This window comes from Puma concolor, chromosome A1, assembly GCF_028749965.1.
Source record: "Puma concolor isolate L17-30 chromosome A1, mPumCon1.1.hap2, whole genome shotgun sequence".
NCBI classification, from domain to species: domain Eukaryota; kingdom Metazoa; phylum Chordata; class Mammalia; order Carnivora; family Felidae; genus Puma; species Puma concolor.
In genome coordinates this window covers 59,195,436-59,213,920 of record NC_141667.1, presented here as the reverse complement: position 1 = coordinate 59,213,920, position 18,485 = coordinate 59,195,436, and the positions used below count along the sequence as shown (strand labels likewise).

Genomic DNA, 18,485 nt, shown 5'->3' with positions numbered 1-18,485 from the left:
GGGTTCTATATCTGATCGCACTAGAAGATAAAGGTTCTTGCTTAGAAAATTTGCAAACTCCTGAATTATAGCCCCTCTGAGAGTCTATGCAGTCTGAATATGTGATGTAGTCCTGCCCCCTCTTATTCATCTCTGTCTTCCCAGTTTCTTTCTCCCCAAGTTCCACGTTCTCAAGCATTACCCTTCTTGAAAAACATCCACAGCCTCCTCCCATGCAGCCCTCTCAGCACCAGCTCTCATATAGAACTCATGCATCCCTGGAGATTTCTCCTTAGCTCTGCTTGGTAGCTGCCCAGGGGGGTACCCACTCATTTAAGTGGCAGTTTTGGTTCCTGTTAGGATACACCAGACAATCACAAGAGATCTCCTGAGAAAGACATTTTCAAAAGCACTTTTAATCCAATACAGAAGAAACCAAGTCTCTCTTGGTTTCACAAAACCTTTCTCCATATCTCAGATTTTTTGGGAAAGGAAGAGTCTGAAAAACACACCTGTAAAAATACGCCTCCATCCAAAATGAAGTTAAATCACTATGTGATGTGCTTTGCAAACTGACAGTCAAACCCTGATATTCCCTCTGCATGAAGCTCACAGCTCCACAGGAAGGGGTAAAATCCAGGGAGATCCCATTTGACTGGTTAGTGGGCACTGAGAGGGTGCAGAGATGGCAGCAGGCTGAAAGAAGCAGTGTGTTCAGAGCACTCAGTGTCCCCATGTCCCAGGGACCTAGCCAGTCCCATCTGTAATTGAAACAGCCTGCTGTAGGGGCACCTGCATGGCTCAGACAGTTGAGCATCCGACTCTGCTCAGGTCATGATCTCACGGTTAGTGGGTTAGTGATTTCAAGCCCCATGGTGGGTTCTCTGCTGTCAGCACAGAGCCTGCTTCAGATCCTTTGTCTCCCTCTCCCTCTGTACCTCCCTGCTAGCGTTCTATCTCTTTCAAATATCAAAAAGTAAACATTAAAAAAAACAACTATGTGCCGTTTACACACAAGGGTGAGAGAGAAGGGGACACAGAAAGTGAGAGTTCACTTTTTAAAAAAGGCTCTGAATCAGGTGCACCTGGGTGGCTCAGTTGGTTAAGCATTAACTCCTGATTTTGGCTCAGGTCATCGTCTCATGGTTCATGGGATGGAGCCCCACGATGGGCTCTGTGCTGACACTGAGGAGTGTGATCAGGATTCTCTCACTCTCTTTGCCCCTCCTCTGCTCCTGCTCTATCTCAAAATAAATTAAAAAAAAAAACAAAACACACCATGTTTTTTTTAAAAGGCTCTAAATTAGAAAGGGATAAGCCTGAGACGGCAGAAGCTAACATCACTAATCACCATCTATAAATTTGCTTTAAAAAATGTCATATAGGGGAACTCTGCTGATGAAGACACATAGGAATGTTTGCTTAGCTCATTTTATCGTGGTCCATGCATGCTCCATCTCCCAAATTTGCATGTATTTCCTATGATCATGGGGCAATTGGTGGTGTCCTAGATACTTCTTCTTTATTGTTTATTGTGCCTTGTGTCTAGTTTACTTCTTATCCTACAGACACGTCTCAGTAAAAAGCACCAGGGGTTGACAATGTCTACTTCTATCTCAGTGCCATACAATCCCTAGTATCTCCCTCTAAGAAATCTGCTGGAGCTGCAAGCCCACCCTCTGCTTCCAAGTTCCATCTGGAAGTCACTGGGCTCATGGCTCCATCAGTCTGAGTGATGAAACAGACATTTTTAATATTTGCTAAACAGGACTGTGAAGAAGGTGAGTCTCAGCAGGGATCCCAAGCGGTAAGTGTATCTTGTTGTTTCAGGTTAATCATGTACCTCATTTGCCGATTATTGACTTGTTCTCACAAAGGATTTTACTTGGCTTGACATATCAGTAGCAATCAGTGATAAACTGTCAAGCAAACTTGCTTACTGCCTTAACCACCAAAGACCCTGACTTGCAGTAACAGCCTTAAAATTTCCTTTGATGTCCAGCACTGTAGCCAGGTCAGATTATTATTATTTCTTTAAGTCTGATCGGTATCCTTCCTAGAACTGGGGTTGACCAAATCTGACAGTTTGTAGGGTTTCAAATACCTGGAAAGATGCACTAGGCTTCCTCACTCACCTTCCCCGTAAGAATTCAAATTGGTCGGTTGAGAATGGCTTATATCGACTTTGTTTTGTTTTGTTTTTGTCTTGGTCTTAAAAAATGCAAAGGAGAGTGTCAAAATGTTGCATTTCAAAGACAATAGCTACCTTTCAAATGGACAAAGTTTAAACAACGGTAGCATTCAGCTTATGTAACGGTTCAGGTAAATAAAATGGGCACACTGCTGCTGGTAGGTAGGAATATATGGAGAGTAACTGGTGTAAACCTACAGAAGGACAATTTAGCAATCCATATTAATTCTGTAAGGGTTTACTTTCAGGGAAAGAATTAAGGGTGTACACAAACACTAGCCACAAGGACAGGTATCCCAACATTTTATTGCAAGTCGCTAGGGCTTTTCGTTGATTTATCTAGTGCTCCACTTCTCAGGGTCAACAACAGATTGCATTTCCTGCTCCACTGAAGTTAGGATAGGACTCGCTTTGGTCCGTAAGACAAGGGGAATATCCAAGCAGTCCAAGATGCTCTACCTTCCTTCACTACAGGGAACTAGTAAAGCCTGGATAGGGGAAGTTCCATGGGTCTGTGTCCCTGAATGAGGCTCACCTGGCACCAAGTCTTCCTTCATCCATGTGAACGTGTAAAGTGGGGTTTCCAACTTCAGCACTACTGGCATCCTGGGAGGGATAATTCTTTGTTTGGGGGGTGTCCTGTGCTGTGTGACAGCATCCCTAGGCTTGACCCACTAGCTGTTAGTAGCAGCTTTGGCCCAGTGTGACAACCACAAATATCCCCCAGACATTGCTGAATGAATCTGGGTGGAGGGGAGGGCGAAATCATCCCTGGTAAACAAAAAATGTCTTCTACTATTTTAAGTCTTTTAGATTCTTAGGTTGCCCCCACTTTACAATTTAGAGATTTTATTGTAGCAAAAACATATGTAAACATTTATCGAAAGGGGACTGCTTCAAATGATGGGTGTTTCTGCTCCTTTTTGTTTGTGTGTTTAGAAATTTTTTTCTGCAACGAAAACACAGTTTGTTCTTCCATAAGAAGGTAAAAACACTAGAAAATTAATTTTAAAAACTGTATTTGCATAATAACTCATCTATATACAGTGTTTGCTAGGGCCACATAGAGTTTCTTAGTACCATGAAACACTCGTATCTGGTATTTTTTTAAAAATTGACGGGGTGCCTGGGTGGCTCAGTTCGGTTAAGCGTCCGACTTCGGCTCAGGTCACGATCTCGCGGTCCGTGAGTTCAAGCCCCGCGTCGGGCTCTGTGCTGACAGCTCAGAGCCTGGAGCCTGTTTCAGATTCTGTGTCTCCCTCTCTCTCTGACCCTCCCCCGTTCATGCTCTGTCTCTGTCTCAAAAATAAATAAAAACGTTAAAAAAATTTAAATTGCGCTTTAGTTTACAGTGTGTTTTCCCATTCTACGTTTGTGGTGGTGGTATAATTACAACAACGTTGTGAGCCAGGTAAGGTAGGTAGACAAAGAAATGGAGGATAAAAGAGGTTAGGGGACAAGGCTTAGGTCTCCTGGTTAATATGTAGCAGGGCTTCCATTCTGAGTTCTCCAATTCCAGGACTTTCTCCCCTAATGCCATGTTGCCTCTGTACCACTGTAAAAAGCCACTTTCAAAAAGTCAACTGGGACACACTCTGATTCTTGAGAAATATAAGCAGGTAAAAAAGGATTCTCTTCTGTATTTAATATCCTTGGACAAGGATACTAAACCTTGTAGACTCTTGGTCAAAGCATGATACTCAATAAAATTTAAGCATAGCTATTTCATGCAACACAGCCAATAGAATTTCATAGTCATCCCCCCCCACCACCTCCCCATATCTTTCTCTTTCTCTCTTTCCAGCTCAAATGAGTCACCTTGGCTACACTGCCAATCCCCATAGAACTTATGTTCCTTGATAGGATATGCCAATACAAATGAGAAATTCTATAATGGTTCGAGATGTGAGTTAGTCACCTATCCCTGCAAGGAGCTAAGTACCGTCTCCTCAAGGAAATGTACCTCATCAAATGGACATGAATGCATGTAATGACAGTGACTGAATGTGAGAATGTGTAGGGAGTTGTTTTTTTTTTCTCTTTTTCTTTTTTTAAAGAAGTGTCCCTATATTGTACCTGTCTTGTGCATTTCTAAGTATCTGCACTGTGTCTCGCTTACTTGACCCTGTAACACACGCTAAACTCCCAAATTGGCAGCTGGACTGAAACCCTCAGCGTACATCAGCCCATGCCTATTCATTTCCCTTCCCTTGAACTGTGATGAGGCTGTCCCTGGAGTGGAGCTATTTTGAGAGGACGACCGCTAGAACAATCACTAGCCTGGCAGGAGATGGACAGTGTGGTGTAGCCACAAAAGAAGAAAAGACATTGTCATTGAGGGTTTGAGTCCTGAATGTCAGAACAGCAGGGAAACTGGGTAGAGTATGTTTCTGCCTGCTGTCCACTATCACTCAGTTACAGAGTTACCTACTTGACTTGCCATGATCATTTGCTTTTCCATGATACTAGTTGTTCAGAGCATGCAAGGGAAGGGGGATAACAGTGCTTTGGAACAGTGTTGGGAAGAAGCGTTTTTCTCCAGCAAAGCACCTTGCATCCAACTGGCTGAGAGGAAAGTTATTCTCAGCTGTGCCCAGAGGCATGTTCATATTTACTCGAATAAGGCCAATAAGCAGATTTCACCACCACTGCAAGTGGTGCTGTAGTAGAATCAGTGGAGCCTGAAGGTCAAGGAGACCACCTCACAATTTACTTAACTTCCCAGAGCATCACCCTGCTGCCTGCCAGAAGTTACAGAAATGCCACAGGGATTCCTGCCAGCCCACTTCCTCTCTTTCTCTTGATGAGAATCTCTTTGAAGAGCAGATACAATTTTTGTATCGGGAGTTCTGCTTGGTCAGGGGCTGTGTTAACTCATCCCTGAATAATCAGTGCCTCAACCAATAAATATTTTTCTGGATGGGTGGATGGATGGAGGATTTATTGATTACTACTTTACATATTGGTCCCTATAGCATGGACTGTGTATGCTAAAACAAAACAAACAGAAAACAAAAAGCCCCCAAAGCCCTCCTCTAAGGCTCTGTGATACTTTCAGGTTGTAAAGATGGGGCTGCAAATAAGTTTCATCATGAGAGCCAACACTGGTCAGTTGGTAGCAGCTGCCTTGAGGGTTCTGTGGGAGGTATCTATGCATTGAGATCACTGAGGACAAAGTGCAGCCCTCGATTAGCGATTAGCGATGTCTGCCAGGAGCCAAAGCCAAGGAAATGGTGGCCTGATGCCTTTGCATTTGCCAATGGGTTTAGAGCTCGCAATTCTTTCAATTCAATTTTCTAGATGAATACCTTTCCAACACATTTTAAAGTCATCTTTGACTGCATATAATGGGTAGTTAAGGAAGTTTTCCTTCCACTGGGGTATTTTCCTAATGTACTTCTTTATGTACTTGCCGGATTTGAAAGCAAATGAGGCGGGAAAGCCCTACGTGATTTTTCTCAGGATATGCAATTCTTATTGGAAAAGAAAACCAAGCTAGGTGGGTGTTAATTTATCCCCAATGGTGGGTATATAATAAAATCTCTGCCAGGACAAATTAAAGGAGGGGTGAGAGAAGAGACAATGAAATTCATACTCTAATCCAGTCTCTTCATTCCCAACATGGGATAATCTGACTTTCAAAGTGCTAAGGATGTCCCAAGAAACTCAGTAGAGGGTAGAACAGAAGAACAGAAATCACAGAGAAATGGCTGAATTTTGGTCAGTGTTACACAACTCTTTTTAAATTCACTGGGATGTCTCCTAGTGATATTTTAACAAACTGATACAATAACTAGAATACCTGAAAAGTGCCTGAGGATTCACCCCCAGGGCTAGCAAAACTGACTTCTTCAGGTAGGAATGTTATCTTTTTTTTTTTTTTTTTTTGGACACACCATACAAACAACATAAACTATGCCATTTTACATTCTAGTAGTGTTTTTTTTTTAATTTTAAAATTATTTTTTATTTAGTTTTTGAGAGAGAGTCAGAGAGCAATTTGGGGAGGGGCACAGAGAGAGAGGGGGAGACACATAATCTGAAGCAGGATTCAGGCTCCCAGCTTTAGCACAGAGCCTGACACTGAGCTCAAACTCACAAACTCAGATTATGACCTGAGCCAAAGTTGGACACTTAACTGACTGGGCCACCCAGATGCTCCTACATTCTAGTAGTTTTTGAGTGTATTCACAATGTTGTACAACTGTCACCACTATCTAATTCCTGAGCATTTACAATATCCCTAAAAGAAACCTACCATACCTACTAGCAGTCAGTGACAATTCCCTCCTCTCTCACCCCTGGCAATCACTAATCCCCTTTCCATCTCTATGGATTTGCCTATTCTTGACAGTATAAATGGAATCATACAATATATGGGCTTTTGTATCTGGATTCTGTCACCTAACACCATATTTTTCAGACTCATCAATGTTGTAGTGTATAACAACACTTCGTTCCTTAATATAGTTGCATAGTATTTCACTGTATGCATATATCACATTTTGTTTATCCATTCATCCAGTTCATGGGCATTTGGGTTGTTTCCACTTTTTGACTATTATGAATTATGCTGCTTTGAATGTTCATGTATATGTTTTTATGAGAAATAACCTTTTCAATTTTCTGTGTATATGCCTAGAAGTGGAATTACTGGGTCAGATGGTGACCCTATGTTTAACTTTTTGAAGAACTGTCAAACTGTTTTCCACAGGAGCTGCACCATTTTACGTTCCTACCAGCAACATACCAATGTTCCAATTTCTCCACACCCCTGCCAACACTTGTTATTGTCCAACTTCCAACTATAGTCATCCTAGTGGGTGAGGAGTAGTAAACTCATATCAAGTATGTTCATACCTGGGCATGGGATGGTGGAAGTCCTCTTCTTATGTAAACACCAAAGAGAGCATCCTTCCCAAGGGAGATATTGAACTTTAAGAACTGGGGTTGACTGATGTGAATCTGTGATCTCCAAAACACGCCTGGTGGGACTTCTTGGGTCACCCGTCGACCAACTTCTGCTTCACCACTGTCTATGCTGCTGTTTTTCAATGACCAGGGCACTGGAAAGCAGGAATTGACATCAAGTCAGTGATATCTGTACACATTTGTTGGTTCTACATTTCTGTTTAATTGCATGCCAGGAGTTTCAAAAAAAATAAGATTAAACTCATGGCAAGTTTGTCTTTAAGTATAAACTCATAACCCAGGGCATGTGAAATACCGGCACCATGCTTTCTAAACTTCTTTGATTACTATTAACTGATCAAATATAGTAAGAGCTGGAGTCTGGGAAGCACAGGTAAAGCTTCCAATAACCTCGAATATGACTGGGGTGTAAAATTATCAGCAGGGGAGAAGAGAGTGATATTAATTTGGCACCAAATCTAATTCTTGTAGCCTTTAATTATTCTTTCCAGCCACAGACAAGTCCAATATACTCTCCGACATTTTCATAAATTAAAATAGAAAGAAGCAACTGTGAACAAAAATTAGTCCAAAGTAAATAACTGTAGAAAATAAGGACTTGATGTCAGACTGATCTAATATTGGGGGTGACTCCTTCCTTGAGTTAGCAGGAGGGGTCTAAGCACACTGTGGAAATCATACCTCTGTCATGACATCATCATAGCATCTCTGTTGCATTTGAAATCACTAATACAGAAAATATTGGTTGCCCACATTGAGCTTCCTTCAAAACTTTAGTGAAAGGAGTTCCAGAAATACCTATTTTTAAAGAGGATTTAATAGCAATGAACCTGCCAGTACCTTCTACACTTCTGAGGGTGGTTTTATTTGCCAGCATAGAATTCAGGAAAATCTGGGAGTTGCTAGTAGTCACACAAGGAAAGCAGTTAATCTCTTGGAGTCTCATTTCCCTGATCCCTTAAATGGGAACACAACCTAGATGGAACCTAGTTTTATCATGGTCATTTGTGATTTGTTCAAATGGGACTTCTGAAAGAAGTTCTGGGGGACTTTTCACTTTTCAACCCATCACTTTGATGGCCTTGTGGATTGGAAAACCTCTTCTGCCCAACAGGCAAAGGATGGGAATCAAGTTCCCTTCCGCATTCTGGAACGGATGGGTTCTTGAGAAAATATTTATCTATATTTGGCAACAGTCCAGTGTAAAAGATTTGGATGGTCAGGAGAGGTTGTGGGAACCACAAGCAGCTGAAGGCTGGCACAAAGTGTTAGTGAAGCTGTCTGACTTAGCAGACCTGGTCTGTCACTATTCTGGCCCATGCATTAAGACAAGACTCATAAATGACCTTGATGCTACTTTCTCCATCTGTAAAATGGAGAGGTGAAATTTTTGGATTTCTGACGGTTTTCCATACCTAAATTATAAAAGAAAAACACAGAATGACTTGAGGGTGAGAGACTAAGAGAAAAATTACCAGGTGTACTCACAACTGCAAAGAAAAGACTCCCCCCCTCCCCGTTCCCCCCTTCCGAAACCAGCCAGGGCATGCCTGGTTGTAGTCTGACATAAAGGCGGGAACCAGTCAAGTTCTGCTGAATGGTTTGAAATAAAGGCGGGAACCAATCAAGTTCTGCTGAGCGTTCAAATTTAAGTGTTAACCAACAACAGCTCTGTAACCTCTAAAAAATATCCCTAACTTGTTTGTGCCTGTCTATAAAAGAAGCTGTAAGATCCTTACTCGGGGCCTCTTAGCGTCACCGGCAACGAGTGCGCGGAGGACCGGGTTCGAACCTGCAATAAACGACCCTTGCCACTTGGCTTTGATTCTGGACTCTGGTGGCTTGTTTTCGGGGGGTCTCTCGAATCGGGGCATATCAAGGGTATGAAGTTATTTTTTTTTCCTTTTTATTTTTTCTTTTTAAAACAAGAGAGGGAATGATTCATTTTTATTTAGCTCAATAGGGGATCAAATAAAAAGTCAGCAAGGGCTTAAAATAAAGCAGGAGAAACAATGGTTGAGATTTTAAGAAGAAATTCTTGACCTCTAGAAAAACAAAACTAGGGAACAGGTTTCTGAGGGAAGTTTGGAAGCTCTCGTCACATAATATCGCCAAGGAAAGAAATAGATAGTAAGTCCCGAGTGGGTCAAACCTTTAGATGGAACTAGATGGTTTATTCCTCAAACATGTTTATGTGGATAATGGACATGGAATACTTCTCTGTAGGGGGAGGAATAATGCATGGTATGGAAGAACAGAGATTCTGGGCGGAGACTGCCCTGGTTCAAATCCTACCTTTGATACTTGCTAAGTGTATCAATTCTCTCTGTCTTAGTTCCCACATCTGAATAGTTGGGATACTATTACTTATTTCATAGGGTTGTTGTGAGGATTTAATGAGTTAATCCATGCAAAGGTCTTAATTTTAGGCACAACAGAAGTCCTAAATAAAAATTAGCTACCATTACTATTATTATCAATAAGGCTCTCTGCCTAAATAGAGTGTTGTTGATTTTGCTGAAATTATGGCATGTCCAGGGGGAAATACTTGTTATCATCCATTAATCAGAAGCTCTAATTATTATAATTTTAACTAATTTGTATGTAAAAATGCTGCTTTTGGCAGACTTCCCCCCCCCACATTAGGGTCTTTGGGGGGAAGGGATATAATAAAAAGGACCCAGTAAGGAAGAGGTGTAATAAAAAAGACCCCTGGGGAAGAATAGTTTAGGGGCCTCTGATAGAAACCAAAAATAAACCCAGCAATCACAGTGTGGCAACAAGTTAAAGAAATTCATTTAAAATAAAAAAAGAATTTTAAAGAAATTATTCATCTTTAAACTTAATAAGATGGGCTTTCCTTCATGTCTGTTGGGCTTTCAGGGGTTGCTGGGTTAATGACAGGATATGAAAAAGAAGCAGGAAATCAGCACCCACGAGCCTGCTAATCTACTGTTGAAACCTAAACGGATTTTGATAATGTCAAGCCGAATGAGGATGCAAGAGATTCACAAGGGAGCCAGCTGCCAGAGAATGGTTGCTCTGGAGGAATTCAGACAAGGAGCCTCAGGGGCTTGGTTTGTACAGCAGTGGGAGCCCTGTTCTTTTACTAGACCCAACTTCAGGACACCACCTTCTGTAAATTAGCTGCTACCATCAGCGAATACAGGCTGCCTTTTCAGTATTCACACCTCCTCCTAGGATTTCATATGCTCCCCTTCTTCATTTCCAATCCACTAAAGGAGGAAGTACATTGGGTGATGAAGTACAGGTTTTGCAGCCAGACACAGTGGGTTTAAATTCTGTCTCTCGTTCTTCCTTGCTGTGGACCTCTAGCAATTTGCTTAACCTCTCTGGGTCTCCATTCTTCTTTACAGTAACTATCTCATAGGGTGGAAGTAACAAATGGAAGTATACAAAGGGCTTTGTACAGAGCCTGGCACATAATAATAGCAAAATATATGCTAGTTAGCTTCATTTAATTAAATAAAAAAATGAAGAGCTATATGGGAAAGCACCTGGCATTCTTTTTAAAGGATTTTCCTTTTTTAAAAATTTATTTGAGAGAGAGAGAAGAGAGAAGAGAGACAGAGAGAGACAGAGAGAGAGAATGAATGAATGAATGTGTGTGCATGTGAGCAGAGTATCTTATGGGAAGGGGCAGAGAGAGAGGGAGAGAGAATCCTAAGCAGGTCATCCTGGAGCCTGTTGTGGGGCTCGATCTCAGAACTGTGAGATCATGACCTGAACCCAAATCAAGAAGCAGACAGTAAACCAACTGACCACCTAGGGGCCCCTAGAGTAAAAGATTTTCTAAAAGAAAAAGAAAAAAAAAACATTGCATGGATATGTGATATGTATGTTTATGTATATGTGTATATCTATGTTTATATATTTGTATACCTACCAATCAAGAGACAGTGCCTAATTCTTCTGCAATAGACTTAACTATGGGAACAAGTGTAAAATTGTTGGTTGGGATCTGTTCCCACTACTGATTTTTTTTTTCAACGTTTATTTATTTTTGGGATAGAGAGAGACAGAGCATGAACGGGGGAGGGGCAGAGAGAGAGGGAGACACAGAATCGGAAACAGGCTCCAGGCTCTGAGCCATCAGCCCAGAGCCCGACGCGGGGCACGAACTCACGGACCGCGAGATCGTGACCTGGCTGAAGTCGGACGCTTAACCGACTGCGCCACCCAGGCGCCCCCACTACTGATTTTTGGTGGGACTTTCCAGAGCTGGTATGATTACTTTACTGACAAACCTGTTTTATTGAGTAGCCCTGAAATGAAGGTCCAGGTCAGCTGCACCTTCACACTGATGCTGTCTTTTCCTTTACACCCAGCCTTCACTCCTACCATCAAATAAGTAGACTCTTTCTCTGAGTGTTCCTAGCATTTACTCTTAAGTCTACTGCAGGGTCCAGCACCTGTTGTTAGGTCCTATAATTGATTTTGCTTGCCTTTGTAAGTCTCTCATATTAGACATTGCACTCCCTGAGGTCAGATAGAGGTGCAAATGCATCTTTAGGTTCTATAAGGTTTGCACCTGGCAAACCATGGATGATTTATAAACGCTTGCTGAACTGAATCAAGTTTTACCTGCCAGCAGCTGCTGGGGTGTTTTAACATAGCCCCTGTGACCACCAGGTAAAAATGAGGGCCTTAAAGTAGATTTACTTTGAAAAGTTGCATGTAAACTGACTCCCCCCCCCACCCCCCCCAGTAAAACCAAAAGCTTGAAAGCTTTATGGGGAAATTTACTATTTAAAGGAAACTTCATTGAGAATCCTCTTCAAAAATCATGAATAAACTCTTAATGTATCTTTTGTATAAAACCTTATAGATAAATAAGCAAACCAGGGAGACTGGAATATAGTGGAAAGGTTGTTAGATAACAACCAAAAGTGAAGGGTCTTATTCCTGATATTTAACCTTGGACCTTTTGCGGAAAGAAACAGGGGTGTAAATGAACTGTTTGTTTGAACTCCCTCCTTGCTACTAAGGAGCTGACTAGTTTGAGGCAGTTCTAGCTCTCAAAGTCTCAGTGTCCTTATCTATATGAGAGAGGTTTGGACTCAGAGTATCTTATGGGACATTACACTGTAGTCTACTGTGTTCTAACAGAGAGAGCTAGGGAGTGAGGAGGGGTGAGTCATCTCTGGATATATGCTACAAAGAGTGTGTGGGGTGTGTGGGGTGTGTGTGTGTGTGTGTGTGTGGTCCGCAGGAGGGAGGAGAGGTTATCCGTTTTCACTTTTAACAAATTCAATTCGTTTAACATAAGTTACAATTACTATTAAAAGCTAGTGACTACTTTCAAAGTAAATTCTCCAGATAATGGCAACTGAATTCTGCTTTTGCAAAGTGGAGTTTTCAATACTTTTATATACAAAAAATCTTCATTTTGAAATAATTTCAGATTTACAGTAACATTTTTAGAAAACAGTACAAAGAATTCCTGCATATCATTCACCCAGATTCCATAAATTTAATACATATTTGTTCTATCATTCTTTCTTTTCTCTATTTTTTTTTCTGAAGAATGGAGAATAAGTTACAGATAGGTTGTTCCTTTTACCTCTTGATTCTTCTATGTGTTTTTCCTAAAAACAAAGGCATTCTTTTTCAGAGCCACTGTACAGTTATCAAAAACAGTAAATTAACATTGATACAATGTATTTCTAACTTAAAGATCTGATTCAAATTTGCCAGTTGTTACACAACATTCTTTGTGACAAAGGAAAAAAAAAAGCTTTTCTACATAATTAAAAAACATCTTTAAATTGAGTGTGCAGGGGCGCCTGGGTGGCTTCGTTGGTTAAGCGTCCGACTTCGGCTCAGGTCATGATCTCACAGTCCGTGAGTTCGAGCCCCGTGTCGGGCTTTGTGCTGACAGCTCAGAGTCTGGCAGAGCCTGGAGCCTGCTTCGGATTCTGTGTGTCCCTCTCTCTCTGACCTGCCCCCATTCATGCTGTCTCTCTCTGTCTCAAAAATAAAACGTTAAAAAAATAAAATAAATTGAGTGTGCAAAACTTCTGTAATGTTAAAAACAATAAAAAAGGAAGAAAATGTTATGCAAACATTGCCTTGAAAGACATAAATAGGAAAGCGGGCATTTGTAAACTGCTGAAGCCAGTGTGAGGAACCATCTCAGTAGCTCTGTTCCTAGAGGTCAAGTCCCTGGGCTGGTGTCCAACAGGAGCGAAGATCTGTGTTGCTCCTGAAGGTCAAGGAGGCCAGCACCCTGAGTCAGGCTCCCAGTCCCACCAAGGAGGATCTAAATCTGGGCTTCCCCTGGCCCTGCTTGTGTTCTAGGACCCCAACATGGCTAATTCCTAATGGGGTGCCACTGAGAGACAGACAACAAGGAAGCAAAGTAATCACACTTTCTATCCTTTACTGAGAAGATCTGAGACCTCAGGAGGCATGTTGGACAGTGAAACTGTCAGCCCTGGGTTTGAATCCCAGCTCTGACAACTACTAGCTGCTGCCTTTGGGCTAACCACTCCCTTTCTCTGGGTTTGTCTACTCACCTGTATAATGGGGTGGTTTCTGAGGATTAACCAGGGTAACATATGTAGTACCCAATCTGTGGCACTTCTACATCTTTCTACCCAGCTGTTGTGCTACCCAAACACAGCCATAACTATTTTTCCCAGATTTAGAGTATAAATTTATGATGGTATAGTTAAAATATAGGCTGCCCAGCATAGGTACAATGACCTAGTGTAGGTAACAATGAGATAAAGGGTCACGGGGTGGGATAGGACTCAGTGAAGCAGGAAGTCATTTTCTAGAGGAGCTGAAATCAATATTCAATGAGTGATCAATATGTCTATAGATAAGGAGGGACCAGTCACATGAAGGAAGGTGCTAAAAGCAGAAAAAACAAAGTCACAAGATCATGAGTTCCAAATTGCCCATGTTGCTGTATACTCTAGCTGCTTTTCAGGTGGACAACTCTCTGGAGCCTACTTTAGCAAAAAGCTGCCAGATTTTATTTAACAATGACTAACAAGTGTCCCAAGCAATGTTGTGCAGATCATTCATTCATACTTGATGCAACAAATATTTGTCAAGCATCTACGATAGCGCTAGGTAATTTTTGCTCAACATCAAACGTTGGGATGCATATCATACCCCCAGTATCCCTCATCCAGGCAGCAGGGCATGGTCCCAGGGACTCAGTGTGGGCTTCAGTTGGTGGCATCAGGAGAAGATTTAAACAGCCATCCCATAATCATTCAGTGAAAGACTGGCCACCACCCTTGGGTTCTGGGTAGTGACTGAGCATCATGTCCTGGCAAGGAGCATTGAGTCCCACCCACATTTCCCTGAGCTGCGGCTTCTATGTCAAACTTTCCTCCCTATCTATGAGATGCAGGACCAAAAGTGGAGATGATGATCATTTTGCCCTAAAAAGCAGATGCTTCATGATGGTTCTGGCTGATTCATCTCCAGCTTAAAGATGAGATTTCTTGGATTTTTGAGGCAACACTCTAATGATCAATTTTATAGGATAGTCCACCTCTATAACTCCACGGAAGAGTGCTCATGTAAATGTGAAGCTATTGCCTATTTCAGAAACACGTACCTAAAATTCCAACCAGTTAAATAAGACTGATGTCGAGCAAAACGACAGCCTTCCATAGCCACATTAGGAGCTAATCATTTCAGAAAATGTTGCCATAATTCATTTATGGAAACAGCGAGACTATTCCCCAAACAAGTGATAACGGGAATGGACTCATAGTCATAGCCGGGAAATGAAACCTCATATTAATACTTCCTAAACTTAACCGAACTCCAGAGGCACCTCAGCATAAATCTGCCTTACAGATTATTCTGCCTCACATATTTTTATCTATTGCAAATAAAGTTGAATTCAGATTATTGCTTCAGTCATTACACCTCGTTTCCATTTATTTGGGAATCAGGACAACCATCTGAAGCTTCTGTTTAACCAAGAGATAGGCAAAGAGATTCTTCTAAGGACATTAGATTCACTGCCTTACACTACAGCTCCTCTGAATCAGCCCATCAGCCTTCACCCTGCTGCTGGCTGGCTATTCTTCAGGAATAGATTTCTATCCTCAGTGTTCACTGCTCCCATGATGTATTCACAACATCACACAGCAATAATGATTTTTATAAAATCCTTCAGCAGTTGGGACTACATGTGGCCTTTACATCTTTTGAAACCCAATTTGTCTCCTTAGATAAAAATGGCCAACTCTTTGCCACTAGGGTTATTAACAGACATTTATTTATCTGACCATTCAGGTGAGCATGATTCTGCATTAATATGTAGTTCAGTTTATTAGTGTTATTTATAGCAGCTAAAATTTACTGAGTGGTTACTGCTGGCCATGCCATCTCCTGATATGTTTGTGACTTCTCCGGTTTTCAGATTAGAGAACCATGAAAATACAGTGACTTGCTTAAGGTCACACAGCTCTTAAGTGGTAGAACTGGGATCCAAAATACGAACGCTTCCAGAACCCACATTTCTAATCACCCCGCTGACTGCTTTTCAGACATTGGCCTAAATACAAGACATACAAAGAGGTGTGTATCCAAACAGGTGGCAGGGACCACCCTCTGGATGTACAAGTCAACTCTGAAAGGGAAACGTGCCAGCACAAGTGAGGATAAATGCACTAGGGAGGGAGACAGATTATCTTGCTATTAATACCCATGTCAACCCACAATGATGTCAGGTACAACAGAAATTATACAACTTAGAACGGGGTTGTGGGTAGCAATCAGAAGCTAAAATCAGCAATATGAAGCATGTAAGCAGTACTCACATGTAACAAAGGGAGAATAAGATGGCCTCCAAACTGAGAGGAGTTGTTACATTGGTATGTAGGCTATTGGTATATTTGCCAGTAGACGTGCAGTATTGTAATGGTTGGCTCAAACATAACCACCCCTTGCCCTTCTGGGAACTTCACTGACTTTGAAAAAGCCCCATGTAGAGAAGTGATCATTTTGAAACCCTGGGCTGTGTTCATTGAGAGGCTGACAAGAGCCAGAGGAAGAATTACCAACCTCCCTGCTAATCTGGCTCCTAGTACCATGCATTAAGCCAACTAGTAAAAATCATTATGAAGTTTTTGCTGAAAGGGCAAGTGTAGAAAAACATGTTTCTAAACAGAATAACAGTCTTTGCCATTTTTTTCCAACTTGCATACCATCTGGAAATTCTGATTTTTTTTTTCAAAGGGTAGGAAAGAAATGTGCTCCAGGCACAAATAAATGTTTACAGCTGAGTTATAAACCGAGAATGGTGGGGCTTAAAACAGACAGTCTGGCAGTGATGGAACTCAAGCTGCAGTGAGACAAATAATGCTGTGGGGAATGGGCCAGCTTGTTTTGCACATTGGCCCTTGTGAATGGGAAGTCTTGCTTCCCACTGACCTCATCAAGCAAATGTTTGGGAAGAAGTCTCCACATCTGGGTTGGTTCTAATTCTTAGAAGGCAAAGGGAAAAGATGAAGCAGAACGACTCTCTATCTTGACATTCTGAAGGCAGCCTTCACCTTTGGAAACTACAATACCTCTTAAGAAGTGTCAGCCCGTGGATGCTTGTTAAATGGAGTAACTGAGAGATGGCATGATGATGTCAGTGACAACTAATATTCCCGGATCTCTTATTAACTGCCTGATGCCACACACCATGTTTTACAAGCACTGTCTCCTTTATACTGGATGCCAAGTGTGAGGAGTTCCATTTTACGGATGAGGAATTGGTGGCTGAGGAAGGACAAATGACCTCCTTATGTTCAAGCAGCTAAGTGATGGAGCTGACAGTTGTAACCAGCTGGACCATCTCTAGAGTCATATGTTACACAGAATCTGTCGATGCAATGTTACCCAAAATATGCCCAACCCTTGGTCAAGACGGAAAGGCTGATCTATTGGGAGTTTGGTCTCTTCTGCCTCATCTCCTATAATTTATAGTTGCAGAACAGTCCAATGAGAGCAGACATAGGTTTGCAAATGATACAGAGTAGTAGGCAAACTTCCATAATGGGTCAGGTAACAAATATTTTATGCTTTAGTGGGCCATCTCATCTCTGTTGCATCTACTCAGCTCCATTGTTGTAGTGCAAAAGCAGCCATAGGCAATGAATGAATATGGCTGTGCTCCAATAAAACTTTATTTGCAAAAACACATGGCTGGCCTGATTTGGTTCATGAGATGTTATTTGCTGACCTCTGATATAGAGGACACCTTGACTTTAAAATGAGTGATAGGTTTTGAGAATGATCCATGAAATTCTACTTGGGAGTTTATTCTTTCTTAAGATCAGTGCACAAATTGGCTACATGTGATGTGCCCTTTAAAAGCTCTTGTATTCTTTGCCTCTGGGCCTAGCCAATCAAACTGGATTCCCTTATGTTATCTGACCAGGTCAGAACACTGTATTGAATCTTCGTTCTCAAGGCTTATCTAATCCCAGATCTATAGAAAAAGTGCTCTGTGCTCTTGTAATGAAGATGTATGAGTTCATTCCTTTTAACATAGAAATACACTCGAGATGGTGAGTGATTCTGGCAGTCTGTGGGCTCCCTTTTCTTGATGTGAAACCCAACAACCAAACCAACCACATTAAGGTTTAATTGAAAGAGAGAATGGAGAAAAAATAAACCATGAACAACAACAAATGGAAAAGGGAAGACAAAGCCCAAAGAACATACTCTCCTAACTAATTAATCAAGTGCTTTGTTTCCACTAACATATCAGAGAGTGTAGGCTGCCCTGTCTATTAGACTCCTTTCCAAATCTGAGCAATGTAAACACTCCTAAAGACCAAGTAATGAAATCTCTATCGATGTGCCATCTTAGATGGAACTCACATACCCTTGTTTTGCTTACATTTTAATTTGCTTCTGCTGGATACTTACCCAGTAATTGCTTAATAAGATTAACCTCCCTGGCAATGTGTGGTGTATCTTGATTAAAACATTATCAGAGTGAAGGATTATCGTACACCACAAAAAAATGGAGGGGGTGTTATTTAATTAACTTATTGCCAATATATCTTGATTGTCTCTTTGAAACACTGGAAAACTAGTCGATGGGAATTGATTCAGGTTATCTAAATGTATAGAATTGGGGAGTGGGGAGGAGGGAGGTCACTAGGTAAAGAAATTGAAACCTGAGGTTCACTTTTTCAAAAAGACATAGGTGACTGTGAGAAAGCCAAAATCTTTCTAGTTATTTTTTTAGACCAAACTTTACAACAGCTTGAGAGATCTGCTGTCTTCGGTCATAAGAAGAGTACTCTTTGGTGTTCAGAAAGGAGATGTTCCCAGTTTTTGTTCAACTTTATTTTAAATTCTCACACTTTTTCATAAGAGTCCTATT

The 18,485-nt window shown here is 41.4% G+C and overlaps 1 protein-coding gene across 18 annotated transcripts in view; it reads right to left on the bottom strand.

The window, feature by feature from the left end:
* The window catches only part of TENM2 (teneurin transmembrane protein 2), a 1,151,751-nt gene that overhangs the window by 201,243 nt on the left and 932,023 nt on the right, over positions 1 to 18,485 (bottom strand). For all 18 annotated transcript variants that reach the window (XM_086711354.1, XM_086710697.1, XM_086710377.1 and 15 more), the window contains one exon: positions 7,031 to 7,236. In XM_086711354.1, the coding sequence (XP_086567480.1) occupies positions 7,031 to 7,236 (206 nt within the window). The remainder of the gene's footprint in view (positions 1 to 7,030; positions 7,237 to 18,485) is intronic.